Genomic DNA, 14,417 nt, shown 5'->3' on the forward strand with positions numbered 1-14,417 from the left:
ACAAACAACAAAACGACAGACTCGCGAGTTGCGGCTCCTTTCCAACACCCTGTATCAGTAGATTTGCAATTGTTCACCCATGATCTCGCTTCCCATCGCATCCGCTAGATAAATTATTCATCGTCTTCGATATGGACTTCCATATCCACCTCTGTACCATCCTATAGATACACAGTCAATAACCCAAATTCAAGTTCGTTTAAAGACTCACATGGTTGTGAGCTACCGTCACCCAGTACTCGAGATTTGAAACCGTGATTGGAATGAGTATAAGTTGACCCGAAATTAGCCTGACATCAACAACCTCCATTTCACCCAACATATTGGCGTGCCAGACTTGCACGCCGAGGTCAACAGCCCTAGCAACATATCAATCAAACTTCGCTATCAATGAATCGTTTGACAAATTTACATACCACATATCCCACGGAAATTGAGGAACTTTGTCATTAGTTATGAATCGACGAACGATTGCGACGGTCTTCGAAAGTTGATCTTGCTGTTCATATTCAATGTCGACCTTGAAGATCCATTCTATCTCGACTGCGATTCGACCATTGATATATGCGTAACGGGCTGATCGTCCACGAGGCTGTGTTGCTGCTCCATAACGAAGGGTCTCCACAAACACATGAGAGAAAGAGGTGACGTGGCCCATGAAACAAGCGCCACGATCTGCTAGTACGACGTCAGCGTGAATAAGAATGCCGAGTTCGTGCCACTCTTCTTGCAGATGCTGCAGTACTAATCCATATAGGGCCATGTCGACAGTCTGAAGCCGGATGGTCTTGTGAAAACGAGGATATGTCACAGATCCTAGTAGTAGTCTTGTGAGAATTGAAATCATGCACACATGCGAAAACTTACGTTCATCTCTGAATCGTGCCAAGTATTCAAACAATGTTCCACGAGGCGGCCGTGATCCACCTTTTAGACATGATTGGAGAAGGTCAACTGAGTCATGATCGTTCTCGTCAAGCTCCGGAAGTCTGTTAAAAGCATTTATCTATACCAAAATCAGGTGAAGTTATACGACGAGATGGCAACATTAACTTACGAGATCGTGAACCAACACCCACTTCCACCACTTGCGCATCATTGTGCACTCCAGCTCTCCGCCCTTGTGATTGTTGTGGTTGGTACGGCCGAGAAACCCGTTGTTCCGTTCGTACGGAAAAGCCCATGTTGTATAACAGGGACCAAACTGAAGGAATTGGTGTTGAAAATGCTGGGCAAGGTGAAAATATGGAGTCATGTGCACGCCCATGTCAGCCCAGCTTTGACATGCTCGTGAAAGGGCAGCACAGCCTCTCTTCACCTCATCGGGGCTTATCGAGCGAGACGAAAGTATCCGTATGGCAGCCGAGAATTCAAGCATTGTTGAGTAGTGTCGTAGAATGGAGCGGTCCATGGTGGAGGACTTTGCATGGTCGAGTTGCTCTTCATTGGGATTGTCCGTTTCAGATAAGAGCGTCTCCAAGCGACGTTGTGCCAAGACCTTCTCGGTCTTCGCATACTTCGCTGCATTGTTCGTCCCAGCTCGTAACCTGGGTGCGTCAATATCAGGCAAGTTACCGTCAACTTCCCAGGCCACGAAAAGCCCGATGAATAGAACACTGATATGTAACCGCCATTGATCGGCTTTCGAAGACGACGAAGTGACCTTGAAGTAGTCAGTTACACAGTCTAGGATACAAATTACGAAGCGCACTTACCGATGGGGGTAAACGACCGACAGATACGGGCCATATGATTCGGGAGAAAAATTGCTCTAGTCGGTCCAGGGGGTGCCAGTCATTGCGGGGAATAGAATTTAGCATGCCCGATTGAAGAAGGATGACCTTTGTGAGGTGTCTAACCATGCCTAGAAATACATGGGTTTAACATCCTTTCCCTGATCTCGATCTAAAAGATGGGGTGACATACAGAGGTAGACGCAATGCATAAACTCAACAACGGAGTTCATCGACGTCAGCCAGCCTGGAAGGGCATTGAGTACAGACCAGGATACACCACGACGTTCAAGTATCTCTTTCTTGTCGAATTCATCGACTGAGCGAGCACGGAATGCGTATTTAGTGTAACGCCAAGGATCTCGTAACTTGAAATCTGTGAATCAGAATGTTAGACAATAACCACCTCAAGCCAGCCAGGGCTCACATTCTGGGTTGAATCCCCGTGGATCCGCAAGAAAGAATGATGGTGTTTCGCATCGGGGACACATAAAAAGCTTCGAAGAGAAGGATGCGAGTCCCTCAATTTTTCGGCTTGCAGGTAAGTCGGATACCTCGGTGTTGATAACGGAGTGAACGGCGAACATATTTTCATCTCCGTAAACACGGAACTCCTTCCCTACCATACAGTCAGTCAAAAGGTCATGTGCGAACTCGAAAACAAGTACATACCACCATATAATCGAGTCATTTCACTGACAAACTTTTCCATGATGTTGTTGAGCTGTTCTAGTGTTGGTTCGTTCGGTCCTGGGATGACCATAATTAGAAAAGTTTCTTCGACCAGGTATCGAACTCCTCGGGGATTGTTGCAGCAAGTCATATACAATGCTCCAGTAGAATGATTGCCACGTTTCACCGCTTGGAACCTGTACAATTGAATAAGCGAGATGGGCATGCAAGTTCGAGTGAGAGTACATACCAGTCCAGGTTAATTTGCCATACAAGACCGCACGGGAGAGAGACAAAACGCTGCTGGATATGATTTACATCGTCGTCGTAAACACGGGTGATGCCTTCATGCTCGAAAATGCGTTGGAGACCAGCTTGAATTGAACGCCAACCTAGTGCATCGTGTATGTCTTGCATCGGCCTCGAAGAGTCCTGAAAAGCGTCCATACCCCCCTCAAGCACTGGCGGCACTTGTCTCGGTTCGTCACCCCCCTTCCTCCATTCCTGTAGCTGCTGGTATTTGCCAGGTCGAAGAAGCCAGTGCTGGATGGCCCGATGCGGTGATGCATATGGAAGGACTTTGGTCGGCTTCCGCTTGTGCTTCCCGTTGGCAAGACGTTTCGTTGTATAAAGTATGCCCTCACACTCATCTTCGTCACATTGTTCATGAAGATCCTCGTCGTAAAGTGTCGACGACTCGTGAACCTTCCAGCAAGTCGGACATAAAAATAGATAGGTGATGAGTAGATCGAGATTAACGCCGAGACGTCTTTCGATAGTCGGTAATGTTCTTGCCATGTCGTCAAGACCCTCAAACACGATATGTGGTGCTTGATTGCGAGCAGATGAAAGTGCTCGAGCAGCGCCGTCTGAAATGATGCGAGCGACTTCGTGCGTTGCGCCCTTGAATGCTGTAGCGACATATGCACGCACATAGGCGTTCCTAATCGCAGAATGCTCATCAAAAGCTGCGGGCTCGTCGAATAAATCTTCTTCATCACTAGCTTGTTGAAAATCGTCGTCGTCTCCGAAAATATTGACCGGATTGAAAGCTGGATCATTGACGAGATCATAATCCTCGTCAAGATCAACTTCATCGTCAGAAGACTCGTTATCGTTATTATCTTCGACAACGAGTTCGTCCTCGTGACTGTGTGGCAGTAGGGTCCTGTAGGTGTCGTCTTCATCGTCGGAACTGAAAAAAGGTAGCCCACTGTTGCCTTCCTCATCTACATCCATCATATCGTCATCGTACACGAGCAGCTGAGGCTCTTGGTCAAACCAAGGCTCTTCATCGTCATCAACAGGCTGATTAGGGTCGGGGAGCAACTCATTTGATTCTGGGGTGCTTAAGCGAGATTGCGAGAAGCTGACAGGTGCGTGCCGTTGATTTTCTGCTGCTACTTTCGACTCTGATGCTGTGACTTGTGCAAGACGTGCCTCACGGCGCTGCTCAAGCTCGACGTGCCTCCGTTGGGTCCTTTTATTCTGCAAGAGGCGACCCCCATCAGCAAGACAGCACTGGCTGCACACGCACCACACGAGAGCTTTCGACATCGTGTCGTCCCAAGGTCGCAGACTCGCAACGAGGAGTTCCTCGTCCAGCTCAGAGGCGAGGATGAAGAAAGAATAGCTGCGCATGTTGCCAGTGTGTCGTGTCCGCCATCATCGTGAGAAGAGATGAAGACGCCCACGGCACACTGCGAGCGCGCAGACCTAGCTAGTAGCTACGTACGGACTTGGTGCATTTCGAATTCGAAAGTGGATGCAGATACGAGGGAGTTATCCACTGAAAACGCGAGGCGCTGTGCTACATCGGGACTATTTCCTGATTACATGAGATTTTCGTAAAATACTGGGTGCCATTATTTGGTCTCAAAGTGCAGTGACGCAGTCCTCCGAAAGTGCCGCGGTCCCCCAGCCTTGAAACGCTCGTACGAGACATTGTTAAAGACGGATGAGGCCTAGGGTCCGAGATGGTTTTATGAGTATTAATTTCTACAGCCGCCATTCCTCGGCATGAGTGTGATTTATCGCCAAGTCTTAGAATTTCACTCATCCCAGCTTCTCCTAGCTATCATGGTCACTCGATTAACTATTGCCTGCCACACACTGCAGAATTGTTTTTCCGTTGTTTCCATCTCTTTCTCCCATCTCATTCCATAGACTATAGTACACACCACCTTCAATACACGTTGCAAATGAAGTGTCAGCGCCACTCTACCGGTACCTCCTTGCCACGCATGTTATAATACATGATACCCAAAAAACGCCTGGGCTCCGGACTCTACGAATGTAAAACCCTATCAGGTATATATGTATGTAAATTTTTTCCCGCCAATTCGCTTCTGTTTTCCGACGAGTCTCACCGAGGTCGAAAAGTCTTTGGAAGATGTCAATCCAGCCGCTAGAATTATTAGCCGAATTTCTTCAAAACGCTGGTTTTAATCTTGCCGCTTGTTCATTTCTGCATGACTGCGTCGAACACCAGGAAGACCCGCAGACAGTCTGCGGTTCCTGGAGTAGCCTAGGCCACGGACTGCACCCAGTACGAAGATATCCAAGGAAACAGTTGCATCGCAGGTCAACCAACGCGCTCGCCAAGCTAGCGACTGGAGCGGCTCGCAGATGTTCAATAGCAGCCTGAGTATAGCCACCCGTGGTTCCGCAGTTCAACATAGACGTGGGATAAGACAAGGTAAAAAAATTCCCAAGATTGTCGCAATGGTGTTACTTGGCACAAATTCAAAAGCACGCGAGGCTCTGCGAGGCTCCGCATCTCAGGCAGCCGGCTTCCTATGGATCCTACCAATCATACTGGAAACTCCGCAGGGAATAAATGGACCCCTATCACCTTCACTTTGCAGATTCTGTCACCGACGAACTGATATGAACGGAGTCTCCCCCGATATAGGCAGGCGTCGACAATGTCACTCTTGAGATGAAGTGTCAAAATCACAGCGGCAAAAAAAAAATCACGTCACTGGTCGTTGAAACTTTACCTTGGCCTATTTTCATACGTAAGCCAGAGATGGGATTCCGACCAAGAAATTAATTAGTCATAACGATGATCTTTCCTCCAGGATGTTCGGTGATGTTTTCTACGGTGTCCGGGCGTGTCAGCGCAAAGATTACAAGCAAAGCTAAAATGATGGTTACCTGAAATTCAATATGTTAACATTCTGATTAAAAACTTTGTTACAGGCTTAGTTAAACTCAGCTTCGTTCCCATAGCCCTCGCCGAAAAGCCCAGGGGCTTGAGCTCAAGTCATCCGTTACGTACTTGCGAGCGCGTTAACATCGTTGTTATAGATCCTGTCGATGTATGCACGAATAGCGAGGACTTTTTGGGAGCTACATAGATACGGTTATTGCAAAAGGGCACCGTGATAGTGAAGGCTCGACGACACAACTGCCCCAATTTGGCGAGGTTAGCGGCCCGGGCTTGCGTCTGATGGAACACCCGTATACTGAATGTGCCTTGTGCATATGATCACGACAAAATCCGCAAAGACCGGGGACTGCGCAAAGAGATACGGCTATTCTCCGTGTACGCGGGATATCATGCAACCTCAAACAATAATCAATCGGATGTTTTCCTTTCGTGTCGAGCCGTTCTTTGATGGTGGGGCTATTTTGCTTCCTATCGGGATTGACTCTAAGAAGAGTAACAATGCTTCTCCTTCTTGATCGCTGGGCGTCAGCGCCAACAGAGCACTAAAATAAAAAGAGGTATTAATTATAAGATGGGTCATTGCATAGCTGACTCGGCGTGGACCAGCGCGAGTTCAACCAACGTGCAACAAAGGAAGACTGACACGAAAAGCATCTCACCCATGGCCAGGTATTGCTGCATTTTGAATAATATTTTTACTGCTTCTGCAGCTGAGAAGTGTGCTCCTATCTTCCACGGACTTGAGACGCGCACTAGAAAGACATCCGAAGTCGATGGTTCATCCTCCTTTTTTCCGTTTCTTGAGCGAGGGGTGTTTTGTAGCCAGGGAGTTGAGTTGCCGTCTGGGAAGGCAATTTATAATCACACCGGTACCACTCTCATTTTCTTATTCATGTGATTGATATGGCGATGCTGCTTTCGGCAGTGACGTGAGTCGAATCAGTATGACGATGGCCCGAGGAGGAACGAAGAACGAGATTCGGTACGAAGAGGGAAGGAGGGCCAAGAAACGAAACGGCTGGAGGGGGCCCGGGGCGCCCAATCCTGAACAGCAGCCTAACATGCAGATGGGCCAGTGCGGGAACCAGATAAACTAGCGCCGGAACATTTGCCTCGAAGCCACAGCAACTCCATCATGATGTAGCAAGCGTGCATGCCTTCCGACAACAGCTGGTTGAACGTTGAGTTAGGAATTAGATTCGTGACATGCCGTGGGAAAAAAGCTCGGATTATACCAGATTGACGCCTCCGTCAAGTTCTCGAAGGAGCCGAAGAATGATCTAGATCTATCACCACACGCTGAGGGTGCGGTTTCCTGTACATGCTATTGACGCTGAACTTTGATGTTCTTAACAAAAGCAAAGGCCGCACGGCGCACTGCCAGTGGGCAGGCGAGTGGTTTCATATTTGCAAGCGCTGGTGTCACTGGCAGTGGTACGTTGGTGCACAGACACATGCTAAGCATATCTCAGAACATCTTCTTACCTTCACCATCACCTTCCAATTTCAAAGGCGCGAGGATTTGTCTGAGGAGATCCAACAATTATTACACAATGTTGGAAGTGTCGTGCCCGAGCGCCCATTTTCATTGCGTGCATCTCGCACACAAATAGTAGCAATCTGGATTGCAGGATCCGTTCGACTTCCATGGTCCTGAAGTTCAGGGTGTGCCAGGTGCATGCATGCAGCAAGGTTCGTGCTTCGTCAAATATTTATACCCGAGTTTGCCAGCATTGACTCTGCATCTACCCCCCGGCCCCTGCGATGATTGGTGTCCCCGCCAACTTTGTACGCTTCACGGCTATCATCGGTACCCAGATTGTTATCCTGGCATTTGGATACGGATTCCTTGGTGCGGTTCTATACTTTGAATACCTTGCTCCGCCCGACAAAGTCGAAAAATTATGGAGGCATCATCCTGAAGAGCTGACTATGGTCGTCACATTGATAGCGACTGTGCTCTCACTTGCCACTGCTACGTGCGTATGCCCTTTGACTCTGTTTAACTTTCCATTCAGCGAGATGTGATTTTCTAGTCTCTTCACGATTTCTGTCAAGGAAGCACTAAGACATCGAATGGGACAGCCAATCTCTCTAATTCAGCTGTGCACTGGTGTCGCTTTGTCCCAGAACTCTCATATTATGAAACCTGAATACCTTGGACTGTCCGTCTTGACGCTGTTCGTCTTTGGGACTTTGAGACTCTTAACGGCAGGGTACAACGTCTTTGAGAACACCGTTGAGATTCTCTAATCTGAATTGAGCTACAGGTGGACAACTCTCTTGACACCGACCTACTTCCTATGGCCAATACAGATGAATGGATCCGAACTCGACATATCTGGAGGCGCATTTTCCACCTTGCTCCACGAAGAGTTCCTGAAAAATGGTCTCACTGACAGTATGTATCCTTCATTTCTTTGACGAGTTGCTCGTAAAATGGGGCACCCAAGTACAGGACAATTCTTTCGAAGTTATCGATATCGGCGGAATGTTAAGTGGAGTTGCTGCTGCAGGGTATACCTTTGGTCTTCCTGGGACATTCAATTTCAATGGGGCAAAATATGATATATCCACTCGTAGGTCCCGTCTTTCAGGTCACTCGAAGCTGTTTTATGATGTTGTACTGTGTATCTAGAGGGCACTGTGCCTACAATTGAAGAGTATTCCGGCTCGAATGGAGTTCCGGGCCCCAACGGTACTCGTCTCGGTTTTTGCGGTGGAAATGTCACGGTTAACACGGCAACCGTACTGGGAAAACACTCCCACGTGTCTCCTCCTCAAGGCCTCAGCACGAACTATTCCATGTGGCAGCAGGGGCTGACAGCCGATATCAACTGCCAGGCCATCAACTCGAGTCAATCGCAGTACGTTTGGGACACAAGTAATTCCAGCGTTATCTATAACTCGACTACTTCGGACACTTCCATTACTGGTCTTCGCCTGTGGAATATCAGTGCAAATTGTGGTACCAGTAAGTTTGGATCGAGGATGCTTGTCTCAAATTGACTGTCAGCTCCTAGATACGCTGGTGACGCAGCAATATGTGACCATGGTGGATGCAGGTGGAAATGGGAGTGCCTCAGGAAGCGGTTTTCTTCCGTCTGTCGTGTGCCCAGGACCCAAGAATATGAACCAAACCTATACGAGCTTCTGTAAGTTATTGAAATATGCCTTCGTAGTCATTGACTGAATCCGTTTCCGTAGTGATATTTACTCAAGGGTTCGACAGGTATAACTTTCTTAACGCAAGCGTGTGCGAAGTGATTCCAAAATTGACAACGGTCCAAGTCGATTATTCCAATAATCTGATTTCTTCAGTTGCCACATCGTCCGCCCCTTTCCAGTCGGAAAATGTCCAACTACTGTCATTCATCGCTGGAGTTGCCAAGTATCAGTCGCTCAACTCACAGGGGCTTGTGAGCAGCACAATCGGGGACACCTTGTACTCTATCTATTCCTCGACAACTGTCGGATCCATCGATGACAATCTCGATCAAGCAAAGGTTTATGCCGAGCTTGTGAGATTCATATCGCATTGTCTTTTCCACCTCTTATAATTTTCTCAGGGGGAATACTGGCGTGGTGTTGTTGAATTCTCTGCGACGGTGAGGCAGTCGTTTAAAGACAGTCCGAATCGACTTGACACAACTTCACAGTTCCTACGCTCTGGGTTTATGGCCGTGGGTAGTTTCCCCGATGGTATTCCGAGCAACCTCTCTTCCCAAGTCAATGGGACGAAGCTAATATCAACGATCGGTTGGACTATACAGTCGCCGACATATCTTCTCGCCATCCTCCCGCTCACCATTATCACTATCCTCACTTTGACCTGTGTTTTGTACAGTATTGTGCAGGCTTCGACGTATGGTCACCACAGGTCCGCCTTCGACGTGTCAAATACCCTTCATCTCATTATGGCGTCTGCTGCTGGAAATCCGAGTCTCAAACTCACAGGTTTCAGTGAGCGAGGGATAGTCGCAAATGAGGGTGTGGAAGTTCGCTTATATGAGTCCGATCGCGACAATGGTGTGACAAAGAAGTTTGTGACACCTACGGAATTCGAGGAGTTGAAGGCAGCATCGGCAAAGAAGATGCTCGTATGATTGTTCTGTTCTCAGTTTAGTATGCATACCTATTCTTTCTCTTGTTTGATATATATAGTGCACGAAGCCAAGCTTCAGGGCGGTATGCAGATGTAATCGTACTGTGGATTAAATATGAATAGGATCCGGATTAGGTCCATAAAAGTGAATATGAACGAGGGCGCGGTACACAGCTGCAAGGCCCAAAGACGACTCAAAAGACACATTACTTATTCAAGTTGTGATCTGTCCAGATCTGTCCGCGTTATCCCATATATGCATATATAGGACTGCAGTTCCATGGTATATTACATGCCCTACGGTATGAATTCTACCGTAGAGCATACAGTATATCGGTTCGCCGCGTGGCTCCGCCGTGCCGATATATCATACGTGGGTACGCAATCAATCTGCTAGTCACCCAGTTTGCCTAGCCCATCGTCACGGTAGCACGCTGCACACCGCCGGGTGTCCCTCTCCTTGTTGAGACCCCACTCGTGACTCGACCAGCTTCGCTGCTCCCTCCGAGGCGTCTCACTGAACATTACTCAGTGTTCTCTTCGGCCCCCCTCGCAACATTCGTGGTTTACTGATGTTTCTCGCACTGTATCCCCCTCAGAGTTCTTAGTTTCAAATTGCTTGTGCTACACATCTATACATTACCGACCTAATACATCAAGTGATGGATCGTGTCCTCTGCCTGTCGTGGTGCGACGAATCCATAGCGTGCGGGCCTGCCCACCCAGCGGCTTTCACGCTCTGGGCACAGCCCATCCCCTCTAGTCGCACCACATGAAAATCAGGGTTTCAGACAAAGATGAATCCCCGTCTTCTGTCTCCAGTATGGCACTCCAGTCTTCTGTCACCAGCATGGAACGATGCCCGCCCTCTGTCACCAACCAGTCATATCCGCCCTTTGTCGACAGCCAGGCTTTCCCGTTCTCTGTCACCAGCCAGCCATGTCCGCCCATTGTCTCCAGCCAGCCATGCCCGCCCGTTGTCTCCAGCCAGGAACGCCCGTTCTCTGTCTTCAGCCAGGCACGCCCGTCCTCTGTCTCTAGCCAGCCATGCCCGCCCTCTGTCTGCGGCCAGGCACGCCCGTTCTCTGTCTCTAGCCAAGCACGCCCGTTCTCTGTCTCCAGCCAGCCATGCCCGCCCATTGTCTCCAGCCAGGCACGCCCGCCCATTGTCTCCAGCCAGGCACACCCGTTCTCTGTCTTCAGGCGGGCACGCCCATCCTCACTCTCCAGCCAGGCATGCCCGCCCTTTGTCTCCAGCCAGACACGTCCGTTTTCTGTCTCCAGCCAGGCATGCCCGTTCCCTGTCTCCAGCCAGGCACGCCCGTCCGGGGTCTCTAGCCAGCATCGCAACACTGGAGCGTGATCTCCCCATGGGATCTCGTCCGTCGTCAAGCGCAACGGGGAATAAGCGAGGAGGGAGTGGAGTGCGACATATTGTAGGTTAGGAAGGCTGCAGTTTAAGGGATTGGAAACATAATCACGAACGGACGAGTGATAGATATTCACGGGAAGACCGCGGTCGGTAGGAATATCCATGATGGATCGTAGCTGCCCCAGCGTTGTCTTGACATCGTGACCCCGACTAGGGCCAAGAAGTTTTGATATTTGTGACGCAGAAAGAGGGTCTTCAAGGGTGGCAACAACGGACAAGTGCATGTATGCCCGATCAGGATCAGCGCACGTACAGAGAATGAGGTCGTATAATTGATATACGTCCATTCCTGATGTCAGTTCGCTTGTCATGTGAAGCATGGTATGGAGCCGATCACGGGGATCAGTGTCTCCATCGTCGATAAACTTCATCATTGTAGACGCTATAATGAAACGTCTGCCTGCTCGGGTCGCTAATTGCACTAGTTGATCCCTCGTTGGCTGTGGGAAATCGGGACGACGACCTCGCAGGTTTTTGAAGGAATGATCCAAGAAAACATAGATATCATTATCGACGTCCGCGCCGTCTAAGGAGATGGTGTCAGGGACACCGTCCCCAGAAGTTTTCAGCGGTATCTCGCACACCAGCGGATGCACCCCTTCTTCCCCCATGGCTTCACGGATATGTGCTTCCGAGCGACTAGTGAGCAGAATGTGAAGCTTGGGCAGATCAGAATCACGAAGAGCTTGGCCTAGCAGTGAGATGAGTTCAGCGAGTTCCGCTTCGGAGATGCATTCATCAAGGGCATCAATGACAAACGACAACGGCGGACAATTCTGCTGTCTTTGGCGAAGCTTCCGGAGAGGTCGAAGAAACAACGCCTCCATCTGGTCGCGAACAGAACTGCTCGGCTCTAGAACGGCGGGACTTTCAATGATAGCTTTGGATACGTCACTCCGGACAGAGGAGAAATTCCTGGCAAGCTGATAGCCGAGGGTCGCGAATATATATCCAGTCGTGCGGCGGTTCGTATTCTTGCGAGAGAAAAAGAATGTTCCTGCCAGCCGTGTCGTAACAGTCGTCTCCTCTGTCACTTCCAGATCTCCCATCCTTTCAGCTACAGTGAACGCGACAGCAGACTTTCCTACGCCCGCCGTGCCATGCAGCCAAACGAGTTGGCTCTTCTCTGGGTTGTCTAAAAATCCGTAGATGTGTTTGAGAAGGTTCATTCGGGTATCCTTCAAACATTTCGGATGGGGCAGGCGTTCGAGGGAGTCATATACAGCGCCATGTACAACGACCTGGGACAGCTTCTCCCAAGCTCTTTCAGCTGATGAAGCACGACGTCAGGATCAGAATAAGAATAAGACTTTATGAAGATACCGACATGAATTCGAGTAACTCATTGGCCAAGGTTTATCTTCAAACGTGTACAAGTCTAAACTGTAGATTTGATCCTTTGCTGATGGTCGACGGAACTTAGAAGGCTTTAGGATAACAAGTATATGGCCACGACAACTCAACGATCAAGCTGTAGAGTGGTGGTGATTGCAAGGCGCAAGAATCGAATGGATGGATGTTTTTTAGTGAAGTTCCAATCGCAGCGTTATAGCAAGCTCGTTGGATGGTGAGGAAAGCAGGAGGCGCTCGTCTGGTCAACTGACTCGTGTGGCCTTCGTTACCGATACAGGATTAAACGACTAAAGAGGTGATCTGAATAAGTACGCACGTACTTGTTCAGCCTGAGATACCAGACATGTAAAGGCTGGACCAGAGACAATAAATCATTATCGTTCTACTAGTTGGATCTACTATAAGTAACCATCGTGCTTCAAGACACTGTGCAGGGTGACAGTACTCACAGATACCTTGTCAGGTCGTTCCTCGGCGTTGTCTTCCGCTCATCGTACAAGCTGATTGCGACGATAGACCGCTGACCGCTGGAGGCGGTGGGCCCACCTTACTTCAAGTTGGTACTACTAAGCTAAGTTCATTGGCTTACGCAATCATACCTGCTTGTTGACATTAATGCTGCATGCAACCACTGCGATCAATCGCCTTCAATGCCCTCCATCGCTTCAATGTTTGAGTGATCAGGCCTCAGGAACTGAGGTATTAGTAACTTGATTCATATTGCGAGTTTCTCGAATTCAAGGATATTCCACTACAGTACCGACCCTCGCTGACGTCAGACCTTCCTCGACTTCACGGCCATCATCTCTGATGCAACGAGATGGAGACCGCTGATGCCCTGTGGAGGGTGTCCTAATGGCCGAAATTGTTCTTGAAGTTCACAACGTTCATGCGGCAAGGTTGGCTCATCGAACGACCAAGGATGTGATTTAGGCAAGTATTTTTTCAGCTACTTATTACGCAAACGATAACCTGACATTAGGGAAATAATCGTATTCCTGCTGGGACTACGGTATTCGGCGACCATTGGTAAGCATCGTCCTTCAAGGGAAGTACGAGGGACTGAATGTCACGGCGTCAGGTCCATCTCTCGGAACCCAGACGTCTTCCCTGAGCCTCACTTGTTCAAGCCTCAGCGTTGGATTAACGATCAAGGTCGCATCAGGGACGACCTCAAATTCTTTGTCTTCGGCTTTGGTCGTCGGTAAACCACTATTCTTCTAGATGTCTTTTCATTCACTGACCGTCATTCCAGCGTATGACCTGGTCAACAGCTTGCGAACAGGTAAAGAAATGACATCCTTCCATGCACATGATCTTTCGAGTTCACCTCATCTGCTACAGATCGGTGTTCATAAACTCGCTCTTTAATCTTTGAGCTTTCCACCTGACTCTGGATCCTACGAAGCCGCTGCATGAGATGGGGTTCATGAGGGGGGTGATGGGAGGCAATAAGCCTTGCCAGTGCACTATTGAGTTTCAGATGAGTGTTCCTGAGACTGAGCTCAGGCGCATGATGCAGAATTTTCCCGAGGTTGCATGAGAACCCCAAGTTAAAGCTTGGGTACTGCTCCCTGATCAAGGTCTCGCCTGGCTTATGGTTAACATCAATTGTTTTGTCATTCTACGGTCAGTTCGTATGTGCCCCGTCGGTGTTTCGGGTTCTAAACTTGTACGAATGACGAATGTTTTTGATCGGCTCTCGTTGGCGGTCAGCTGCTGAATCTGACATTTCGAAGACTTCAGGTATGAATACGATTGGTATATCTACTCAAATAATGTCACTTGGAACTTGAATGCCACGTCCACCCCTTTTCCAGTCAGAAAATGTCCAACTACTGTCATTCATCGCTGGAGTTGCCAAGTAGCCGCCCAACTCACAGGCCTATGAGCAGCACAATTGGGGACACTTTGTACTCCATCTATTCCTCGACAACTGTCGGATCC

General features: G+C 48.9%; 5 protein-coding genes across 5 annotated transcripts; 2 read left to right on the top strand and 3 right to left on the bottom strand.

The window, feature by feature from the left end:
* Nucleotides 1-1,054: 1,054 nt before the first annotated feature.
* Nucleotides 1,055-2,353, bottom strand: DEU56DRAFT_927038 (uncharacterized protein; the record flags this gene model as incomplete). The annotated part of the gene is made up of 5 exons (XM_041358598.1): nucleotides 1,055-1,501; nucleotides 1,583-1,663; nucleotides 1,716-1,864; nucleotides 1,927-2,109; nucleotides 2,161-2,353. Coding segments are annotated over 5 exons (1,053 nt in total), but the record flags the coding sequence as incomplete, so codon positions are not given.
* Nucleotides 2,354-2,780: 427 nt separating this feature from the next.
* Nucleotides 2,781-3,533, bottom strand: DEU56DRAFT_711209 (uncharacterized protein; the record flags this gene model as incomplete). The annotated part of the gene is made up of 1 exon (XM_041347500.1): nucleotides 2,781-3,533. A coding segment is annotated over one exon (753 nt), but the record flags the coding sequence as incomplete, so codon positions are not given.
* A 3,326-nt stretch (nucleotides 3,534-6,859) lies between these two features.
* Nucleotides 6,860-9,795, top strand: DEU56DRAFT_833274 (uncharacterized protein). The gene is made up of 9 exons (XM_041354645.1): nucleotides 6,860-7,559; nucleotides 7,617-7,796; nucleotides 7,851-7,981; nucleotides 8,034-8,159; nucleotides 8,219-8,554; nucleotides 8,604-8,735; nucleotides 8,788-9,101; nucleotides 9,150-9,188; nucleotides 9,240-9,795. The coding sequence occupies exons 1-9, from the start codon at nucleotides 7,345-7,347 to the stop codon at nucleotides 9,684-9,686; spliced, it is 1,920 nt and encodes a 639-aa protein (XP_041203075.1). The 5' UTR covers nucleotides 6,860-7,344; the 3' UTR covers nucleotides 9,687-9,795.
* Nucleotides 9,796-11,155: 1,360 nt separating this feature from the next.
* Nucleotides 11,156-12,391, bottom strand: DEU56DRAFT_703616 (uncharacterized protein; the record flags this gene model as incomplete). Its single annotated transcript, XM_041347352.1, has 1 exon — nucleotides 11,156-12,391. A coding segment is annotated over one exon (1,236 nt), but the record flags the coding sequence as incomplete, so codon positions are not given.
* A 934-nt stretch (nucleotides 12,392-13,325) lies between these two features.
* On the top strand, nucleotides 13,326-13,841 carry DEU56DRAFT_918014 (cytochrome P450; the record flags this gene model as incomplete). Its single annotated transcript, XM_041358063.1, has 4 exons — nucleotides 13,326-13,394; nucleotides 13,453-13,499; nucleotides 13,552-13,670; nucleotides 13,726-13,841. 4 exons carry the CDS (start codon nucleotides 13,326-13,328, stop codon nucleotides 13,839-13,841), a joined length of 351 nt encoding a protein of 116 aa, XP_041203077.1.
* Between the last annotated feature and the right edge of the window lie 576 nt (nucleotides 13,842-14,417).

The sequence above is a fragment of the Suillus clintonianus genome (genome assembly GCF_016758775.1).
Source record: "Suillus clintonianus strain FC179 chromosome Unknown DEU56scaffold_121, whole genome shotgun sequence".
Taxonomy (NCBI): domain Eukaryota; kingdom Fungi; phylum Basidiomycota; class Agaricomycetes; order Boletales; family Suillaceae; genus Suillus; species Suillus clintonianus.